General features: G+C 41.4%; 1 protein-coding gene across 1 annotated transcript in view; it reads left to right on the top strand.

Annotated features, from left to right (window-relative positions):
* Positions 1–3053: 3053 nt before the first annotated feature.
* Positions 3054–21789, top strand: part of SNX4 (sorting nexin 4) — a 35226-nt gene continuing 16490 nt past the window's right edge. Inside the window, 7 exon segments of the mRNA XM_056349441.1 lie at positions 3054–3116; positions 3118–3234; positions 4314–4429; positions 14845–14983; positions 15060–15209; positions 16274–16321; positions 20189–20244. Of these exon segments, the coding sequence (XP_056205416.1) occupies positions 3069–3116; positions 3118–3234; positions 4314–4429; positions 14845–14983; positions 15060–15209; positions 16274–16321; positions 20189–20244 (674 nt within the window). The 5' untranslated portion in view covers positions 3054–3068.

Raw genomic sequence — 21789 nt, 5'->3', positions numbered from 1 at the left:
CAAATCTTTTGCTGTCAAAAGATCCAAGCAGGAAAGGTAACACACCTGACCTTACAAAAGGCATCGGGGAGCTAGTTATAAGGTAATATATCTTGCTTAGCTTTCTTCAAAGAGCAGTTTATCAAGAGTAACAGTAGAATTAAAAAGAATGGACTTCGAGGCTAGGAAAACATGGGGTGCCTGTTTGCCAGAGACTGTGCTGGGAGTCAGGAACAGCGGAGAGGAGGGCAATGGGACAGCCTGCAGCTTCTGCATGTGGTGTCATGGCTTCTAAAACTAAACACTAATACTAAAACTAATACTAAAATTTGCAAAAAGGAACATCTGTGCTTAGTGAACCTGGCATATTGGGGTCTCTCCTGTAAGACGTGTAACTCTCTAGTAAGGAAGTCAATCGTGCTTTGACATGAAAAGGTTGGTTTTGGGCAAATCTACCTCTCCGATGACAGCTTTGGAGATTGAAGGGACTTGCAGGTAGGGAGTTGAGCTTGTCTTCTTATGGTTGAAGAACAAGGGACATGTTGCCTGGTGAAGATGCTGAAGAGCAGGAGAGTCCTGGTTAGAGTAACCTGCAGGAAACCAGACTCACATCCTGACAAGAGGGTGTCCCAGAAGAGCCTGACTGCACTAGCGGTTATGCCTAGCTAGGGGGGAAACACTAAAGCTTATTTTGACCAAAGTAGCACAAACCTTGGAAGTACTCCTGGAAGCAGTTCTGTGTTGGGACCACTTCTCTGTGAGCAAATACTGTTAGCCTACTTTGCAGGCTGAGGTGGGGCAAGGTGGCTCAGGGAGAGAACTTTGTTGGAGACTTTGGTGCTTGTTGAAGACCTCTTCACTGCACACTAGTTTGTAGCTCTCCTCTAAAGCTCCCCAGGCTGTATGTACATGAGGGCTACCCAGGCTCTTGGTCATCTTCATTTGGGCACTTCTATCACTATTGTCCTCCTACATATCCAGTATTTTAATTCTTCTCCACTTCACTTAGTAGTATGAAGAAAATTCAAAGCTGAAAGTAGTTTTTGAAATTACTGAATATTAGACCTGCAAAATACGACTGTACTTTATTGATAATATTGTTTCCATAATAAAAATATTTAATACAAAGTATGATATCCTGCATCAGCTTCACATAAATATTTCCATTATATCATTGATAGGGATCAGAAAAATTTCAGTATGCACATCCTGCAAATGCAAGTGTAATTGATACAAGGTATGTATCTTAATGTACATCTTGAGTAAATATAAGAAAACCATACCCTAATGGAAAACAGACTTTGTCATACAATGTGCAATCATGCTTTTACATCTAAACTGGACTTTGCGTTTAGAAAATAAATCTTAAATCAGTCCTGTTCAGAAGATAAATCACAGTTCACGTACTTGTAAAAAACTTCTGTTTTAGGAAAGCCCTTTGCGGAAAAGCTTGGGAAACTCCATCCAGCTACAGTGGTGGAGGGGTGGGAAAGGAGGGATTGAGGTATCAGTTCAAACAATCTGAGGAAAAAGTTGAATAAACATTGAAGACAACAGAATAGAAACCAGACACCAAATATTAATTCATGGAGTCTTCAAAGGGGATTTTGAGATTTATTTTAATTGTCGTTGAAAGAAAAAGATTAATTTTTGGATGAAAAATGTATGCAAATTCATCTCTGGTCAGCACCAAAAAACCTATTTCCCACTCAAAGCAGAAAAAAAGCAAAGCAAAGAAACCTGTAATATTAACTCTTTAATCCCCTGAGGTGGCCTTTAACCTGGGTTTGAAAAGGGCAGGAAAAGAAAAAAAGCTATGTGAGAATAATAAAAAAATGTAGTGCCTGAATCAAAGGACATGAATCTGGTGCAAAAATGGGAAATCTTGAGGGAGTGATGTGATACGTAAACCAGAGAACGATGGGGCTGCTCCTGAGTGCCCAAAACGATGTTTGGGGTATGAGGAATAAATGGGAAGAATCTCCGCTCTGCCCAGTTTGCTGCTCCACAAGGGCTGCGTGGGCACCTGGGGGTTGTGAGGGAATAAACCCAAAGGCTGCAGTCATGAGGGAGGAGATATATCTATATTTATAAAGTGTGATATATCAGCTGGTGCTCGGTAAAAGCCGTGGGGCAGGCTTGCTGGATGCGTCTGTGAAAGGATGGACCGGGAATCACGGCGATGGTGGTCAGGCTTCTTCCTGCTCAACGAGGAGAGGCAACGCAGTGGGGCTTTTATGAAATAAACGACAGAGGGGTCCCAGAGCTGGGCCTGGGGGTCTGAAGGGTGCGGGTGCATCCCTGCGAAGCGTGGCGGGGCGGTAGGCCCGGCGCCGGCTGGCCGAGGCGACAGGCAGGGCTGGGTGCCGGGCCCCCAGCGCGGCCAGCTGATGGAGAAGGCAGGGTGGGCCGGGGGTGAGGGAAAGCCAACACAGCACCGGAGAGTCCTTCCTCGCTTGTAAAGGAGCGAGAGCGGGGAAATAAGGGGCTGGTGGGCTTTAAAGAAATAACCCGAGCTGCCTGATGTTAACAACCGTCCTGTGGGAAAGTTAATGGCCGCTGAAACAGACTCCATAAAGCAAAGTGACAAGCTGCTGTGCTGCGGATGGAAGGTGAGGCACAGCACGGGCGCACCAGACCCCCCGCAGTGAGCTGAGGGGAACAACAGAAACACATCTTTAGAAACCAACACGGACAGCTGTACGAGTGACGGCGAGCGCCCAGGGGAGCGCAGCAGGCCCGTCCCGCTGCTGGGCAGGAGCCTGGCTCTGCCCGGCCTCGGGCGAGCGGCGGGGGGGACAACGAGGGGTGCCCGCACTCCCGCCGCCGGGAACGTGAGGGGCCACGGCTGGCAGGGAGCGGGGCAGGGCACCCGCAGCCCATGCGGGCTCACACCGAGTCAGCCGAGGAGCGTCGGTCGAGGCGGGCGGCAGCGAGGGCCGAGGGCCGGCGGGGCGCCCCCCGCCTCAGCCCGCCTCGCCTCAGCCCTCCGCCGGCCGCCTGAGCCGGCGCCCCGGTGGCGGCTGCGGGCAGCGCCGGCCCCTGGACGGACACACCCCCCACCCCGGCCGCTCGCTCTAGGACCTGCGATGAGTTTGCCCGCCGGAGCCGGCCTCAGCGCCTGCGCGGAGGGAGGCGGCTGAGCCCCATATCCCCATGGAGAGCGCCGAGGCTGAGCCGAGCGATAGCCGCCCGGAGGAGGACGGTGCCGCGCGCTGCAGCGGCCTCCCGCCTCCGGAGCAGCCCGGAGCCACGGTGAGGGTGCGGGGGTGGCGGGCGGCGGCGGCGGCGGGGCGTTCCTCCTGCGGGCCGCTGGCCTCGGCACGGCCTGCTCCGCCGGGGCCGAGCACCGGGCTTTCCTGAGCCTGCTGCCCGGCCGCCGCGCTTCCGGCCCGGGGCGGGCAGGGAGAGACGTCGGGATGGGCCGGCGCGGGGAGGCCGGGACCGGGCGGTAGCCGAGCGCTGCCCGCCGCGGCGGGAAGGGGCTACAGGTGGGCCGAGCCGCTCCCCGCCTGCCTGGGGCCGAGCCCCTGCTCGGGGCAGCTCGGGGCAGGGCTGTGCTGCCCGGCCCGCGGAGCTGGGGGGGGCGTGCGCCCGCCAGCCCCGTTCTGGCCGGCCTCGGAGGGCTTTGTGCACCGTCTGTCCTCACCCCTAGTGCCAGATAATTAATGATAATAAGTAGGAATAATGATCGTCGCAATTTGTCTCCCCCTTAATTTCTACAAATAAAAAAACCCCAACCGTCCCTTGCTCGATTCAGCTCTGCCTGTCCAGGGTGGGCGTGTGAGCCTGATGGACTTCAGCCGACTAATGTGTAAAAGATAACCATCCTCCTCCGAGAGATTAAAGGGAAAACATCCCGCTCCGGATGTATTCAGTTTCCTTTGAACGGGGACATGTGGTTACATGTGTCCCAGGTGTCCAGGGGAGGAATTTACCGGCAGCTGGAAAGTGTTTTGGGTTGAAAGTACTGGGATTGATTGTTTTTTGCTTTTTGTTTGTGTTTTGTTTTTTTTCTTTAAGGTTAGTTTTTCTTACCTTAAGGAAAAATGTTTCACCTTTCTCTATCTTCCTGTCTCAGCACGGCTTTTGGTGTCTGAAGTTGTTTGTTGACTTTAGGGGTTTTTTTTCCCCAAAAGCAGTTTTTTTTCTGTTCTAATCTGCAAATGTGATATTGAACACAGGTATAAAAGGAAGCCCTGCCAAAGTTGTTAACCTATACAGACCTGTCTTACTTGAACGAATGTGGTGTGGGAGAAGGGGAGGCAGGGTTAGTAGCCTTTGCCTTGCATGACTAATGTTACATGTATCTTTTATTTTCCTCATCTAAAAAGATGGAAGAGTGTTTGGCAAAAAAAATGGAAATCACCGTTTCAGAAGCTGAGAAGCGGACTGGAAGGAATGCCATGAACATGCAAGAAACATACACTGCTTACCTCATTGAGACAAGGTGGGTGACGAGACCTCACTCTCAGAATATATGGATGTGCTATTCTAAACAGATTCTCCCTCCTTCCACCCCTAAAAATACTCAGGTGCAGTTGATGAGCGGATTTAGCTGGCTTATGATTTTTTTATGCTATTATCAACCCACTCGGAGGCTCTTTTTCTGTGAAAACTTGGCATTTGATCTCCAGTTCGGTACTAATGCTGGTGTTTTGTAACTGTGCGCTGTTAACTTTTCATTTGGAGCTAGGTGGAAAAATGTGTGTTTGAAAGATGTTGCTTTAATACAGTGTCAGCAACTGCTTGGTTATTTCTTGGACATGAGTTGGGTAAACTTATATACATATGTATGAGGTTGTGCATTGAGGTCTAAAGTAATGGTTAGGCTTGTTTGAGATCACAGGAAAATAGAGAAGTCTCATGACTTATGTCATGTGGTCAAAATTTACTGCTCCACTAATATTTGAAGTGTTTTGCTTCATCTGATCACCACATACTCCTCGTAGATGCCCTAAGGGTTAGGGTTAATTAACTATTTCCTGCCTTCATACTAGCTTGAACTTTCATTGGAGAGCTTATGGCTTTCAGTCTTCTTGTGTTAACAAGATTAATAGTACAAGTATGGTAAACATGCTTGGTACCACAAAGACAACTTGCAATTTTAAGTACTGAGTAGTGAACAAAGCTTTAAAAATCCCTTATACCTTATTATTACTTCACAAACAGTCACCAGATGACTCCTGTAATGCAGGATCGTGCTACTCAGCTGAAGCAAGAACTTCAAAATTAGACTTTATTAGGAGTTTTGTCTCTTTCCTTTTATATTAACAGCTTTAACCTTTGGGCCTTGCCTTGAGAATGATCTACTGTATAGATAAAACCTTCTGAAACAAAGCAGTTGCATTTTGCAAAGGCTCTGAAGAGTTCAAATTACAATGCTATCACAGAAGTCTTCTAGTTACTACTTAAAAGGCTTCTTAGCTTGTTTAACCGATGGACACACCCTTCACACTGACTGCAGACCTACTGGGATAGGTATGCTATATTTTTGCTAAACCTTAAGAATAAAATCTGAAATAGATGTACACTTTATTTTTCAAATATTGTAGCTCTTGGACAGTTGCTCAGATGTTTTTTAAAAAAATACTTTTACAGTGTATTGATATTAAAGATCACATTTTCTCACATAAGTAATATTTTTCTTTTAATAATATTTCTGAAGGAAAAGAGAAGAAAATTGGAATCATTGGTGTCTAACTGTGATGTGAAGTGTACTCTGGGGCCATTTTTACACAGCCCCAGAACATGCTGACTGCATCTTCTTTCCCAGTAATCCTTGCATTACTTTAGACTCACTCCTGCTGGTCTTTCCCAGTGGTTCTTTCATAGTGGCAAAACCATGTTTTGCTGCCCAGACTGCTTTCTTTCATTAAGATTTATTTTATCCTGTGGTCAGCAAATACCAAGACCAATTACATGTTTGTCACAGAGCTATTGAAAATGTGGGTTTGTCACATCTCTAATAAAAAAGGTTCTCTATTCCTTTTGCTGAGAAGGCAAAATTTCTTGCATAAATATAATTGGTGGCTATTAAATGTGCTTCCTGCTGAGCCTGTAGCTGTAGGTGGGCTCCACAGCAATTTGTCTGTGGGTAATAGGATATTTTGTAGTTGAAGAATAAAATTCAGTTTATAGTAATATGAAAGGAAGACCACTTAATAATAGTTGTATTACGTTTATGTGAACTGGGGTTCCACCATTACTGCTATCTAGGATTTAATTTCAATTGAGGAATTGCATCTGGGTGAGAGACACAAGAGGGATGCAATTACAACCATTGCATATGCATTACAGAACAGGAGCTGAGTACCTAAACTTGCTAGTTTTGCTGGTGCTGATGAAACTCTTTTCAAAATGCAAGTGATGTTGTTCTTTTTTCTTTTCAAAATGAAAAGATTTATTACTATTCTCACAGTTTCATGTGCCTTTTGTTGATTCCCCCCCCCCCCCCCCCAAGTGATATTATACCCCTCTGTAGATCTTTGAGACAAAACAAACTCCACTGCTGTAGACCACAGAGCATCAGCAAATTCCAAGGTTCACACTTCCTGAAGGCATCCTCTTTTTTCCTGGTTTACACCTTTCTGCATTAACTCATTATATTTTTATGATGAGCTATTTTCGATGAATTAGTCTTGAAGCCAGTTTGTTTCACAGCTTCTGTTAAACAATACATTATTTAAAAATAACTTTTTATTTTCCCTGTGAGAACAAAGGAGATTTCCACCACTCTGTGGGAAATGGCATTAAGGCAAGTACAAATTCTTGTGATTAACATGTGTAGCTAAATATTTCTTCTTGAGATGCAGGTGCTCAGCATATCACTTGCTTTCTGTAAAGGAAATTGCAAATATTCAGGACCTCACTTAAATTCAAGCTTGCGTTGTTGTTAGAAATTTAGGCAGCTCTGTGTTACACCATAGTCTGCATGCAACTACAAGAACTGAGATGGTGTAAAACCCAGAGTTTGACTCCTGGTCTTGTACCCTTTGTTTTTCATGACAGAGCTGAAAGTTAATCTGAATGCAGAGCACCTCTTAAGTGTTGACTTGTAATTATAGTACATACAAGGATGCCTTTTTTCCCCTGTTCTCCTTTGAAGTAAACAATTTCTTTTGTAGTAGTTGTACACTTCCATTTAGTTAACTTTGCTTCCATCCCTGCTGACTTTCAGATCTCTAATCTGGTCTTCCTGGTCACACAATATGCTGATTAGAGTGGTGAGGGTTTTTTGTTATGTTTTGTTTTGTTTTTAAATGTGGCTTTAGGAAAAAGTAACAAAACTTTGTGTAGCCTGGTAGCTTGCTACTTAAGCAGGATCCCTGGTTTTCAGTCCTACTAGTCTTTACTTCCTTTTGAAGTAATTTGACAGGGTCACTCAGTGTATTTGCTTGTTACTCCCCCAGTATGGCTGGGAGGGAAGTTACTAATCTTATTTCTGCTTTCAGTATTTGGAAAGTTTTCCAATAGTTATGTTGTGACATGAGTGATACTTGGTTCTCTTAAAACTGTGGATTACCCATCCAAAGATAAAGGCTTCTAAAAAAAAATTCTATTGGAGAAATGAACTTGGAAATCAGTATCCAGACAGGTCACAATTCAATGGTAGCAATGCTGCACCATGGGACTTCAGGAGTTTTCATTTCGTTACGTTTTGTTTGAGCTTCTTTCCCAAACTTTCCTATTCCATGTAGGGCTAGGTGAAGAGCCCAGGCATGCATTTCACGGAGAGAGGCACAAAGTCCTGCAGAGGTATTTTGTCTTCTGATAAAACAACAAAATGCAGATTTTGGTTTTTGAGAGTCAGGAAGACTTGTCTTTTCCCTCCAAAAGGAGGTATTGGGAAAAAAGGAAGAAAGTCTGTATTCAGTATAAGCTTTAAACAGGGGAGAGTCAGGAGGTGAAAGACAACAGAGGAGTTGAAAACTTACTTTACCGCTGATTTTTACTTAGTGGTTACTATGAGTCATTAACCTGCCAAGTATATGTTTATGTTAGTTAAATATGGCAAACTAGGTGACAGTATTAAAGAAAAATAAAAATCACCTGGCTGTGAAAAATCTTCTGGCAAGAGAACTGCCTCTTCATTACACAGCTTGCCAGGTAACTTCTGGTGTCTTACAAATGGCATAGTTGATCCATAATGATTGCTCTTCTGTCTGAGAGGCCCAAATACAGAGACCATCTCTAAATAGCTAATGGAAAAAGTTGTCCAGCACTCTAAAATAATAAAACTTTATGTAGTGACTGATCCTTGTCTTCTGTGGGGGAGTGGGAAGTGTCAGTTCTCATACACTGGAAGGTCAAAGGCTGAAAGAAAAGTTACTGCTTCTGCAATTGAAGAGGCGATTGCTTTTACAGTGAAATAAGCCAATGTACTTCCTTCTCATAGGATTTAATATTTTGCAGCCATTCCTCTTTTTATTGCATTCAGAATTGTTTAATGGCTCATTTAAGATAATTACTTTTAAATAAGAAATGGGAAGAGGTTAATTAAGTGGACTAATGTTTTCACATTGGCACTTTGAATTAAGGCAAATGAACGTGACTTTTGGAGTAATGTAATTTTATAATCGCTTATGATAACATCAGTTATGAACGTAAAAGCTGAAGGTTTCAATTTTGTCTTATTTTTTTTAGGCAGGTTGGTTCATTCAATGAATAACTTGCATTGTTAAAACTGCACTTAGAGGGGGAAACCATATGGTTTTCCTGCCTGAAGACTGTACAAGTATTATATTGTGTTTTTAAAACCAAAACAAATTGAGAAGCTTGACTGAATGTCAACAAGTGATTATAATCTTAATTGAAACTGGTCTGCAGTACTTGCATTTAATGATGGAGTTCATAATGTGGTCTAAAAAATTAGATGGTAATGAAGGCATTAAGTGTAATGAGTACCTTTTTGGATTTCTACTTCCTTTCTGGAAAGGGGTTCCTAGGTAGGAATGCTCTTGTAATTGGTGATATTTTATGTAACCAGCTGGAGACTTTTTTGGTGTGGTGAAAAAATACATATTTCTCATCTTGCTTGCCTGTCCCAAATCCATCCATGCAGTTTCAAACTTTTTTTTCTTTAACTTTGTTTAAAAGGCAGTAGTGCGGATGCAGGCTCAGGTTTGGGGGCTGTGCAGTACTTTCTCACCACAGCTTTGCAAAGAACTTCGCTGCTCCCCCACTTTTACCCAGCTCTGCAGTGTTGTGCGCTCTACAGAGCAGAATATGGCTGCTTTTACTTTATCAAAGCCTGGATGTAAGGGGGAATCTTGAACTAGTGTTAATAATTTCAAAATGTGTCTCAAATTTATTGCAGTGGGGCAATTTAAAAAGCATTACGTCTTTGTTGTGGGCACAACATAGCTGCCTTCTTGAAATGTTGTCTTTCCCCACTGGTCACTAAGAAAGCTTAGAAGTCACTAAGCTGAAGTTTCACAGCCTGTTGGGGAGAAAAAAAAAGTGACTAAAGCAGGTGCTGCTAGTGGCAGAGGCAGCAGGGATTTCCATCCTGCAGGAAGGGGCAGCATGGTGAGGCTTCTTGCTGAGGCACGGCTGTTAGGGTGCAGCTTTTTGCGTTGGAGTGTTGGGCAAGAACATCCAGACATCTTTCTGGACAAGTGTGTACCTGCTTGTTTTGCTGTCATATTTATGCTCCCTTTACCTGTTGTCTCTCAACTGCTTTTCATGCAAAGCAAGATCTCTATTATAATGGAGATAGAAGCAACAACTGCAGCCACAAAAAGGCAGCATTCACACTTCTAGGACAGCGAGAACAAATGCATATTAGAATAAAAGAGATAAGTATGATTGGAGAAGAGAAGTAATGTCAGGCTTCTTAACACAGACTGTGTTGAGAAGGTTTCTATCGGATGTTGTCTATTTTAAAAAAAACAAACAAACTACACAGGCAGGTTTGGCCTTCAAGGTTCTCTAGGTAGTAATTTAGTAGTCTTCTTCAGGGTATAATGTGAGGCTTGTGTGTCCCTCATAAGGGTTGTGAAGCTTGATCAGCCTAGCCTGTTGTCCACAGATCAGAGTAAACTGACAGTAGGCTTTAGATCTAGTAAACTTCCTTAGTTTCTTCAGTGTGGGCAGTGAAGATGTGGTGAGTGGCATGATCTGATCTGGCAGTCAGCTTCCTTCCTCCTTGGGTTTTTGAGGCCCCTTGTGGACATAAAACTTCAAGTAACAGGGTGCCTGTATTTCCATTGTGGAATAGTAGTGGTTTGTTCTGATGTAGGACCAGGTGGCTGTAAAGCTGTGGTTTTCCTGCTGAAGTCCTACAGTCCTAAGTGACATTTTAAAAAATTTTGATTCCTATTTAATTTTCTGCTTGGTATTTGTGTGTGTGGACTGAGATGTTACTGCTCTGATTATTGTGGTTTTTGTTTTTTTTAAAGAACTGCTGTGTTCTTGTTAATTCTGGCAAATACGAAACTGATATAGCAGGCATGTTGAGAAATTTTTTGCAGGTACGGCTCCACATGGTCTTTGTTGCTGCTAGTTTATAATTAACTCTGTAAAACAGTCATGAAGCATTAGGAGCATAATTTACACTGGAACATTCTCTTGTCAGAAGACTGGTCTTTTATAGTGACAGCTTACTGATGGTGTGTGGACCTGAACCCTTACAAATGATAAATGGTCTGCTACACTTTTAAAATATGTGATGATCCTCCTGGTGTGTTTGCCTTCCTACAGTATTGGTAGGACAGGAACATGAAGTATAAGTTCATTCTCTTTTAACCTGTAATCCATACTACAGGAATACATGTAGTTCACCAAACAGGTTTTAATCTGTGAAGTCACTTTTAAATTTCTAAAGACATTCTTTTTGATTGAAGTTCTTTTTCTTCTGTTAGTTAGTAGCAGAGCACTATTCTTTAGTTCTTTCCTCACATTTGTGGTGTTAAAACTGTTGAAACTTATTAAATGGTAATGTGGCTCTCTTGATGGCAGGAATTGGGAGTTCTGAGAAAAATACAGGTCAACTTTTACATGATGAAACTGACTTGGCAAAAATGTGTGAGTGTAGGAATAGAGCAGAATGAGTTAAGACAGATCAGCTATGGAAGACAAGCTGCCTAACTTTGTACTACTAACGTATATTACGTAATTGTATTTGATACAAGTGCTGTATCGAGCCACTTAGAAATGCGTGCTACCAAAATTTGGGATAGTTCTTTTCTAACATCTTGTGAAGCTGTATTTCTACAGAAGTGCACTTGAAAATGGAGTAGGAATGTTTGGACCAGAAACTTACGTGAAAGTTAAGATAAACCCCTTTTCATTCTTCTCTGTGCTGACCTCATCAATGTTATAGGTTACTCAGAAAGTGATAAATAGAAGTTCAGACTTGCACTGCACTGGGAATTGCTTGGGTTAGAGGCAGAAGGCAACACCTAAGTACATGCTGTGTTGAAATGAATGGCCAAATGAACTTCATATTCAAAGTCCTTCATATTCAGGAGGCCGAAAACTGTTTGTCATTGCCCGTGGCAGTATAAGCCCATAGAATAAGTTGTGGAGATAAAATAATTGCAGTGAGCGTGCTTTTCCTTAGGGGCTCATATTGACAAGAAAAGTAAGAATGATATTTTAAAAAACAGTGAATTGTTCTTCTTGCAGTTTATCTTTGGTGGTAACATCTTCAGTCTCTGTAACGCTACTGTATGTCTGAAGTGTGTTAGGCTGCCATAAACTGTCTGTAGTGTGTGCACACCTAGCCTGCCTCTAGTTATGAGGTGATGCAGTCAGTCATAAACTTCAGTTTCATATTTTTTTTTAATGTAACTCTCCTATTGCAGAAAAATCAAAATTGGAAAGAAGAGCTAGTTAAACACAACTCCTGTGCCAATCCCAGGGTTGTATTTGCTGTGGCCAGGAAATAGTGATGCATAGGAGTGACAGAGGCATTTAATAGCAATGGACCAAATGCATCCTGCAGGGTTTTTTGGGTTTTTTTTCCTTCCTCTTTTTCTGGTCTGATAGAACATCCATTCTGTTATGGAGAACTCCTTGTTCCAGATCTGAGATCTGTAATCTTCCTGCCTTTAGAGTAAGGATGGCTGCAGTCTGCTTTTTTCTGTGCAGTGCTTCCAAGCTCTAGGTGAGTCTCTCGTCTTCCTACTGGTGCAGCAGCATCTATATCTGCAGCACAGATGGGTTCTCCTGGGATGTGGCTAGGTTCTTGGGGCAATCCTGGTCTGTGTTTTTCTTGTCTCCCTAGTCATGTTGATTTGTGCAGTATGTTCTGAGGGTCTACATAAACCTATAATGTATTGATGGTGGCAGCCTTGCTCTAAGGTTTGATGATAACCCATGCAGAAGTAGTGCTCTTGAAACCTGTGGTCTGAGTCAGTGCATCTGTTGATAGCTGCTCAAGCTGGAGATTAAAAGGATCCCTAGTTCTGAAGTACTTTTATGTGAGCGTCTTGAATGGCCAGATTGTGTACCAGACCCTGCTGAGAGTTTTGCTTCTAGAAAAGTGAGGTTTGTGCCTTCAGCTTTCAACTGAACAACTAATCTTCCAGGGCATAGTAGCTTAATTCTTTATCTATATACATTTACCTCCAACTCTGCAATAGTACTATCACTGGATACCTGCTTTTAGCTGGAGTGTTCTTGAAGTTTAAATTGTGCAGTGTTTGTGCAGGGAGGAGTTCTCCACCGCCTCTCAGCCCAGTGCTAACCTGAGCTTACCCTCTTCAGAACTCCTGCAGTTGCAACTTTATTGAATAAAAATACTCCAGTAGGGAAGAATGCTGTGGGGTGTTGGCAGTGTGATTTAGCGGCTGCCAGCAGTGTGCTCATCTTTTTTAAGTAAGTCTCAAACAGTTTTAATCTGCAGCAGTTCATGTTGAATGATTATGAATACATCCTTTTCTTGTTCCTTGTCCATTTTTTTTCCTACAAATTCGGTCACCTGGAATAAATGTTCTTTCTACAAAGTAAGGATAGATATTCAGGACATGTTCTGTCTTACTCTTAAAAAAATCCTTTTGCGTAATTTGGTATTAAATCAACCTCAAGATGTAACCATGCTTTTTTGTTTTTTTTTAAACTGGAGGATATATCAAGTGTTCCTCTCTAATGTGAGTTCAGAAATGGATGACAAAGGCTTTTTATATTTTGTTTTAAGAGTATCAAATAATTGGGGTCTCTCTGGAGTGGGATTGTTTGTTTTTCAGTAAGTTCATTAGAAATCCAACCTTACAGGTTAAGACTAGCTTAAAGTCAGTAATTTTTGTGCTATTTAGATTTTTAAAAAACTTTACTCCAGAAAGTTCTTATGAATTCAAGAACTGTATAGTCTGAGTTCTGCTGGAAAAAATAAGATGGTTAATCTGTTCTGAGTACTGTATGAGCAAGTACTTGTGGTTCATAACTTACCATGCCACTTCTGGGCTCTGCAGCACAAGAAGGATGTGGACATACCGAAGCAAGTCCAGTGAAGGTCCATGAAGATGATTACGGGCTGTGGAGTGTCTAATGTGCAGGGAGAGTCTGAGAGAGAGAGGATTGTTCAGCTTCCCAAAGAGACAGCTCAGGGGATCAATGTGTATCAATGTGTATCAATACTTGGTGGGGGAGGTGAAGAAGATGGAGTCAGACTCTGATATACAGAGAGAGAACAAGAGGCAGCAGCCACAAACTAAAATATAGGAAATTCTATTTAAATGTAAGAAGACCTCTTTGCTGTGAGGGTGGTCAAACATGGGAACAGGTTGCCCAGTGTAGTGGTGGAATCTTTGTCCTTGGAGATACTCAAAACCCAACTGGATGTGGCTTTGAGCAAGGGAGTTGTACTATGGATGTGCAGAGGTCCCTTCTAACATCAACTAATCTGTGATAATCTTGTAACACAATTAATACTGTAATAATGCCAGTGCTTTGTATGCTAATTAGTCACTTAATATAAGAGCTAAGGTAGATACAGACTTCACTGGTTTCTGTTAAGTGCCTTGTCTGAATTCTCTTGCAGATGTTAACTGCCAAGAAGCGTTGCTGATCTCTGATGCTTGCTTCACAATATTGCAAAGCATTTCTGTTGCTTTAAATGTCTTGTATGAAGTATTATTTTTTCAAGTTTTTGTATTACTTCTCAGTCATGTAATATTCCATGATTTCTCCTTTTATAGCAAGGTAAAATCTTTTAATAACTTGCTAGGTGATGTTGGCTTTAAAGTTTTCAACAAATTTTTCAGATGCATCAATTTTGTATCAGCTTACCTGTTTACTCTTGTCTTCAGCTAGTTTATTAGCCTACATGTCCTTAGTCCTTAAATATAAAAAGATACCACACTGAACAAAAAAAAGTGCTTTGAAATTTGCTATGTTTTTCTAAAAATATCCTTTAAAGTTTCTTAATATTTTTAAACTTATATTTTTAACTTTTCTAGCTGTTGCAGGCAAGACAATTTTTATCCTCTGAAGTGAAGACTTTCCTGTTGAGTAGTAAATTCTTTCTTGTAATACACTCTTATCCTTCAGCTGCTCATGAAATCGTGCTGGCTTGGAGCCTAACACTGTTCCAAGAGAAATATGTCTTAATTCAGCATTGATGTGAACGAAGTCACTTGTGTTACTATTTACTTGACTGTCACCTACCTGGTTGTGGTGTGATGGAAATGTGTTGACTTTTCCTGTGTTCCTAAAAAAATTTGGGTGCTATCAGGCAGAAATTATAAAAAAATTCTTGTTTACATACTTAATCTAAAGTAACCATTTTAAAATTATGGGCAAGTTATGTAGTGATCATTTACTGGGTAACTTTTTAGGGTCTTTGCTATAATTGTACTGATGGTATGAGGGAGAAGGCGATAGCTTAGTAATGCTCAAATCTGCTGGTTTATCTTTCAGAGTTGTTGAGTCCCAGAGTGAGGGACAGTGTGCCCCAGTGGACTCCCTGTGGCGACGTTACAGTGAATTTGAGTTGTTGAGGAATTATTTGTCAGTTACCTATCCACATATTGTTGTTCCACCTTTGCCAGAAAAAAGGGTAAGGAAGCTGAAGCTGCAGCTTGCTTTGTATTTTTTGTTCCTTATTTACTATTAACACTCTTCTGTTTAAATAGGCTGACTTTGTTTGGCATAAGCTATCAGCAGATAATATGGATCCAGATTTTGTGGAAAGAAGAAGAATTGGTTTGGAAAACTTCTTGTTACGTGTGGCTTCACATCCTGTTCTTTGCCAAGACAAAATCTTTTATTCATTTTTAACACAGGTATAGTAAAGCGGTGAGCTTTTTAAGTACTTTCTTTAGTGATTATTTACTTAAGATAATGTCCTTTTGCTCTTCCCTCCCATTGACCCATAGCTTATTCTGTGCCTGGAAGAAGGATAGACAACATGAGTAAGGTTGAGGTGGAAAAGGCTTGTCCGTCTAAAAGCTTCTTAACAGCCCACTGCAGTTGTACAATTGGCCTTCTAATGACTTTTTTCCAGTCTAGTTTTAAGGCTTATGAGAGAGAATTTCCACCTCTTTGGAACAGCATATTGGTAACTTAATGTGTGGTGATTGGGAAGGCTTCCCTAGGACTAAAGCTGAAATAGTTAGCATGTGATACTGCTGGCTGCAGAGGCAGTACTGGCTTCCAATTCACTGTTTGGATATCCATGGCTTCTTTAGCTTTGTGGTTTGAATTGCAAGCCATTCATAAGTGTCGCGGTCCAAAACCGGTACAACATGTTATCACCAAATTTGTGATCAAATTGTCAGCTAAAGCATTGCATTGTGCAGTGTTCATGTTGGATGTTAGATTTTCTTTTTTTTTTTTCTGTGCTTTGAGAAATTACCAAATAGCGGGCTGAGCAGCACAATACAGTATGTAGATGAACCAATGTGTGGGAACTGGAAACAAGGGATGACCAATTGCTACACATGAGCAAGATGACTGCGTGTGCACTGTAAACAGTTGTCACCTGTATGTTCTCTGTATGCTCTCTGCCTCAGGCTGCAAAGGTCCTTGGTGCTGCTGATAATCTAATAGGCAATAGATAACTATCCTTTCTGAAGGGTTAAGCCACTTCAGGCAGAGCTGTGGGGCTTCTTCCCCCAGTTAATAGAATAGAGTAACTGAGTAGTAAAGGAAAGAGCTTTTTTTGGGGAGGTTAGCGTGTAAGCACAACATAATGGCATGTTATTCTTAACCCAGATTCTTGAAAAGATGTGGGAAGGGTAGCTGAGGCAGAACCCAGGCGTCCTGAAAAAGCTCTTCTGATACAGGGACTTGGAAAAGTTGTGGCACTTAAATCACTCTAACTGATGTTGTTTTCCTGTATTTTTAGGAAGGTGGATGGAAAGAAATGGTGAATGAGACTGGATTTCAGTTAAAGGTAATTATTGTAATTGTTTGTCTCATGAGTGCTGTGACACAGAAATACTCCAGCAAAATATTTTAGGCTGTTTATGAAAGTCTGTTTGCTGTTAGAATGAGTTAAAGACATTGCTTTATGTATACTTGTAACTACAAAAAAATAGTGGCGTTCCTAGAACGTAATAGGTAAGACCAGTTGTTAGGTTCTCTAGCAGGCTTGTTAATATGTGCCTATGTTTGATGCTCAACCTTGTAATTCTGCTAGTAATGTAGAGTTATGATCCTTACGAGCTTTAAAATGAACTAACTTAAGCCCATAGCAGTGCTTTTGTATGTTGTCAGTTTAGGTTGATAGGTGTTGGATTTAGTTTGGTAAGTGGTGCAAAGTGTCAACAACAAAAAAAGTAAGCAAAGGGGTCTGAATTGTAGGACTTTTCTTACAAGGATAGGTTGCTCGAGGGGGCTAAGACAGATCAATTTGGTGCCCCTTAACTGTTTAACAGAATGTGTCTTGAAGTAGTACGATCCCCAGTGACATCAGCAAGTTTGTGGCTGGGTAGACTGGTGGAAGACTTGCAGGAATAAAAGATCAGAGGATGTGTGTCTGTACAAGCAAGAATCCATGAGAAGCTGATAGATTGCTGGGTTGCATCTGGAAAAGTTACTATATGGGGACAAATACTGAGCTTTTGTTTTGTTGTAATGTGATCAACACTCATGAAATCACAACTGAAAACTAGGTGGATTATGAAGAGTTATTCTGAATAGTGAGAGCTAAAGGAAATCACTGGTGCTCTTATTTTCAGCGTCCAAAGGGCTTTGGTACTGACACTTAATTGTTGATTAAGTTGACAGTGCTTCTATCATGGGTAGGGCTTGCATGCTGCTAGTATTCATAATGCAAAAAATGTAAAGCTGTCAAGTTGTCTTTTCCTGGTCAACACATCTTTTTCAGCTTACACTCACAGAAGTTCAGAAAGTGTGTAGTGGCAGGGTATGTTCAGGAGTGCACACAATGGTGTGTATGTGAAAGAAAACTCAGCAGAATCCTGAGAATACTTGCCTACCTGAAACCATACTGTAGACTAATAGAGAGATGAGCAAGTTCTGTTTTCCTGCTATATTTAGTTGTGTGTATAGTTTTCCTTTTACAGTCTCTGTTTCCGTAGGAAAGAAAAATGTTTTGCAAAAGCCTGGAAAAAGCATCTTTGCTTTATTCAACATCTGAAGTAGAAACCTCTCAAGATCGGAAGTTACTTAGCACTACACTGGTGGACAAACCTCTATTCACTATATGGCTTAAACTAGAATCAGACCACTAGTTTACATGCTGCTGATGCATTAAAGCAGGAAGTGTCTCTTGTCCCAGAGGGTTTGAACCAGGCTAACTAAACTTTAAATTAGGCATTAGTGCAGTGTAGCATGTTATAGTTGAATGTTGATGTTGGAGACTTTGTTTACTCTGCCAATTGTATCATTAAATCATGCCTTTCCTCCCTCTCACCCCCAGCACTTAATTTTGCTCTTTAAGGGATTTGTCACTTGGGATTTTAACCCTTCCTTTAGGAAGGAGAAAATTCCCCTCTCTTTAGTTTACTTAAATGATTATAGGATCATAGTAGGAATTAACTGTCTGAAAACTCCTCAACTGTGCCTCATTTTGATGGGGAGTTCATCTCTAAAATGCTTGTGTATATTATTCTTACATCAAGTTTAAGACTGGACAGACGTGTTTCTAAAAGCATAACTCTGTGGTGCGAGTGCTCAAAAGTGGTGTGTGGGAGTTACTGTGCTGTTAACGGCAAGAAGGAAATAATCCTACTTAGACAGTTGAGCATTGGCAGGATCTTGGTTCCTGCCTGACAGTGCTTGTATACTTACTGAACTCTTCCTTCAGAGCACTACATCTGTCTGTAACGAAAGGCAAAAACTTGCCCTGTAACTGTAATGTAGGAAGTGATCCTTTTCAAGTGTAAATCTGTTGAATGTGTATGCTCTCCCAACAAACCTGAATGGCTTCAGTGCCTGCTGTTTGAACGTAATTACAGTATTCTGTGAAATAGTTACTTAGAGGAAAGGACTCTGATTTAATGTCACAGTACCTAGGTGGTTGTACTGTGAGAGGATGCATGAGGAGTATGTGTAGGTGCATCTGAATGACCTGAAATCTAACTGGCTTGTGTAAGGTCTCGTTGGGATACAGCTATGGAGGTCCAAGGCCACGCAAGCCTCTGGAGTGCTCTGAATACACATAAAGGCTGGGACTTTGAGTTACTGCAGTGTTTTGTGTTCCTTGTGCTATCTTGGACATGCTTCCCCATGCTGGCTTTGTCTTCCCTTTGCAAGATATTCTTAGAGGACCACCATACATAGCAGTGACAAACAGCCTGTTTTCTTCCGCTGTCAGTCAGTCTTAGTCTTGCAGGTTTCATTCACTTTTTGGTTTGTGGAGTATGTATTGGTGGTTTGGTGATTAGAAGGAGGACAGCAGAAGCTAGCAAGATTTCCATCAGTACCTCGCATCCTACTTGCGAGAAAGAAGCTGCTTTTCCCTCCATTCGAATGCCCTTCTAAGTGTCCTCCAGATATGGAGGTGGTTCCAGGTGAAAGGAACTTGCAGTGATACTCCAAATACGGGTGTCTTCTGCTCAGCCCCAGTGCAGTGGCAGATGAAACAGTCTCAGACTAGACTTGTCTCATCTGTAGAAGTTATTGCAAGGGCCCTAAAGTAAGGATTCTCTTCTTGGTTTGGGAAAACAATTTCCTTCACTGTCAAATTCAAAATAGCTCTTTAAGCTCTGAGTTGGCTGTAACTGTACGAAATATTCCTGTGTCATATACCAGCACTAACAAATACTGCTGAGGTAACTTACTGCTAGCAGTTGTGGCACAGTCTGTTAGCTAAAAGACTATGCTATAGTAAATCTGTATACCTCACAAAACATGTGTGTTTCTTTTTCTTTCACTGGATCGAGGGATGTTTTGATCGAAAGCCATTTTCCCAGAGTTGGAGTTTTCATGCAGTATAGATGAGCTCTGAGTGAGCTGTATGTGAAGTGCCATATAGAAATGAAAACTTGTGGTGATGTGGGACCTCTGGATGGGGCTGGGATATCTCATCTCTGTTGGTGTCTTACTAAGAGTAAATATCCATTGCACAGTTTAATGTTCAATTAAACTGAAGAAAAGCCCCCACCTCCTTAGGCTCCGTAGTGCTGTTGCAGTCGTCTGTAAACCAGCATCTCAAAAAGTAAAGTTGCCAATTACCTTTTTAATTAGGTATTAAACTTTATTCTGTAGAGAGTTGTATATGCTCTGTTACAGAAAAGGAACGTTGCATTAGAAATGGGTCTATTCTGATACAAATTACATATTTTCTGTAAAGCAAGTCATAAAATAAGAGAACACCATATATAAGATTTTGATTTCACTGGGGAGTTGTTCCTAGTAATAAAGAGCATATAGAGGTCACTCTACCACTGGTCTTATTTGGTTTGAAAAATATAAAATAGTTTGTCCATATGGTCTTATGTTACCTAATTGCTTCATCTAAAAAGAATGCAGGGTTGTGTATCTTAACTCCATGATTTGTGTAACATTTTAAGAAGGGACTGTTTTTGTGGGATTTGGATTATACCAGTTTAATTTTTGTGGATACTGTTTACATCCTAGTTCACAAAAACAACTTAGGTTTTTTGGGTTTTTTAATAAAAAAATCTGATGTACAGGGCAGCTAGCATCAACTTGTTCAATGTTTGAAGTTTTAAATATGCCAGGAAGGCAGTATTTTTTTCTAATGGTGCTGCCAGAAGGCTGAGACTTTTTTTTTGTCACTGAAATTTAATTGCATTAAATTAACAAAGCTTTTTTTTTCCCCTTTTTTCAGGCAGATTCCAGATTAAAAGCTCTTAATGCAACATTCAGAGTGAAAAACCCAGACAAGTAAGATTCCACATCCTTCTTCCCTCCCTTTCCCTTTTTCAGTTACAAATGTAACTTCAGATGACAGAATATTCTATCTCCTTATTACAAATTCAGAAAAGAAAAATTATATTTCTGCACTTCAAGTCTTAACAGAAGCCCAGTAAGGAGGTAGTGTGAAAAGGTTTGATAAATCCTGTTTCAAGAAGCAGGAAACACTCAGAAAAATGCCATCACTATATGCAAAATGAGTCTTTCATTTTAGCTAGATTAAAAGGAAGGGACAAAAGAAAAATCCCAGACCCAGAAAAAGAACCTCTTAATATTTGTTTGCAAAGAAATATTTCCAAGTGTGAACAGAATACAGATTGATAGTAGGTCTTTCCAAAAATCTGCTAGTGTACAGTTCTGGATGCGTGCACCCTGGTGTTGCAGTTCATAGTTATCTTCAAGCTGCCAATTTCCACAGATGCTTTTGGAAATCCAGAGGTCAGTTCAGCTCTGTTGCAATTTAGGAAGCTCTGGGACAGACATTGGAGCAATCTTCTGGATGAAAAAGCTAGTCAGAATTGACTGGGTATATAGTGGGAGGTTCATCACACCCCAGGTGCTGTGAGAAGGGTAAAATGAGAGTTGGAAGTAGTTGGAAACATTGGTGTGCGGCAGTAGGGTCAAGAGATCCTGCTGTTTGTCATCTATTAGTGGAGACCTGTATGAAGTGCCCTTCTGGGTTCATCTGCTCTCCAACAGTGGCAATAGGAGATGCTATTTAGGAGAGCCCATGTGCCTGACTGCTTTCTGTTGTCTGTTCCCTTTGTACTTCCTTAGCATCTATGGGTATTGTGTTAAGGGTATTAGAGAGTACATATCTTGCTGAACCTCCTTATAGACTTATCTGTGAACTGGTCCAGTTCCTCCTTTTTTATTACACTTGCTTTTACAGCCTTCTGTGGCAGCAAGGAAGCTTTTGGCTAGGTTTTAATGTAAAAGATAACATTCACTAATGAGATCAAAAGCAATTGTCTCAGTATCTTAAGGTGAAACTGGCCTATTTGAAGGCTTCATCCTCGGTTGTCTTTGTGTCTAGTAGGAGTTAGCTTTTCTTGCTTTCATAGCAGGGAAAGTTTGCCAGTAGCCTGGCTATAGGCATGGGTGGGCAAGACTGGTTAAGGCTCAGATGAGGGAGTGCTGTTATCTTTCAAGGTAACTTAATGTTTTAGAAAGCAAAGCTGTTGGGACATGTGGCTCAGTAAAAAGCAGAAAAGGAGTGAATACAAGAAAAACTTGAGGAAGGGCTTGTAACAAAAACAGTCCCCAAGTCTCAGTAGAGACTTCGCAGCACTTAAGAGATATGGCACATGTTTTCTGTTGTATTCTGCCAGCTATATAGCTTCCAAATTGAACTTTTAGGTACAAGTTGTGTAATAAATAACTGATGAATATTGTGGTGTGGTTTTTAGTGTTTTGTTTTTGTTTGGTTTTTTTTTTTAATTCAAGGAAAGCCTTTCAGTATAGCATGTGTGGCTCTTAACAGGAGGAGCAGTGCCTTGCTCTACCTGGTGCACT

The sequence above is a fragment of the Falco biarmicus genome, chromosome 8, assembly GCF_023638135.1.
Source record: "Falco biarmicus isolate bFalBia1 chromosome 8, bFalBia1.pri, whole genome shotgun sequence".
Lineage (NCBI taxonomy): Eukaryota > Metazoa > Chordata > Aves > Falconiformes > Falconidae > Falco > Falco biarmicus.
Note: the sequence above shows the minus strand (reverse complement) of the source record. Positions and strands in the feature narration are given on the sequence as shown.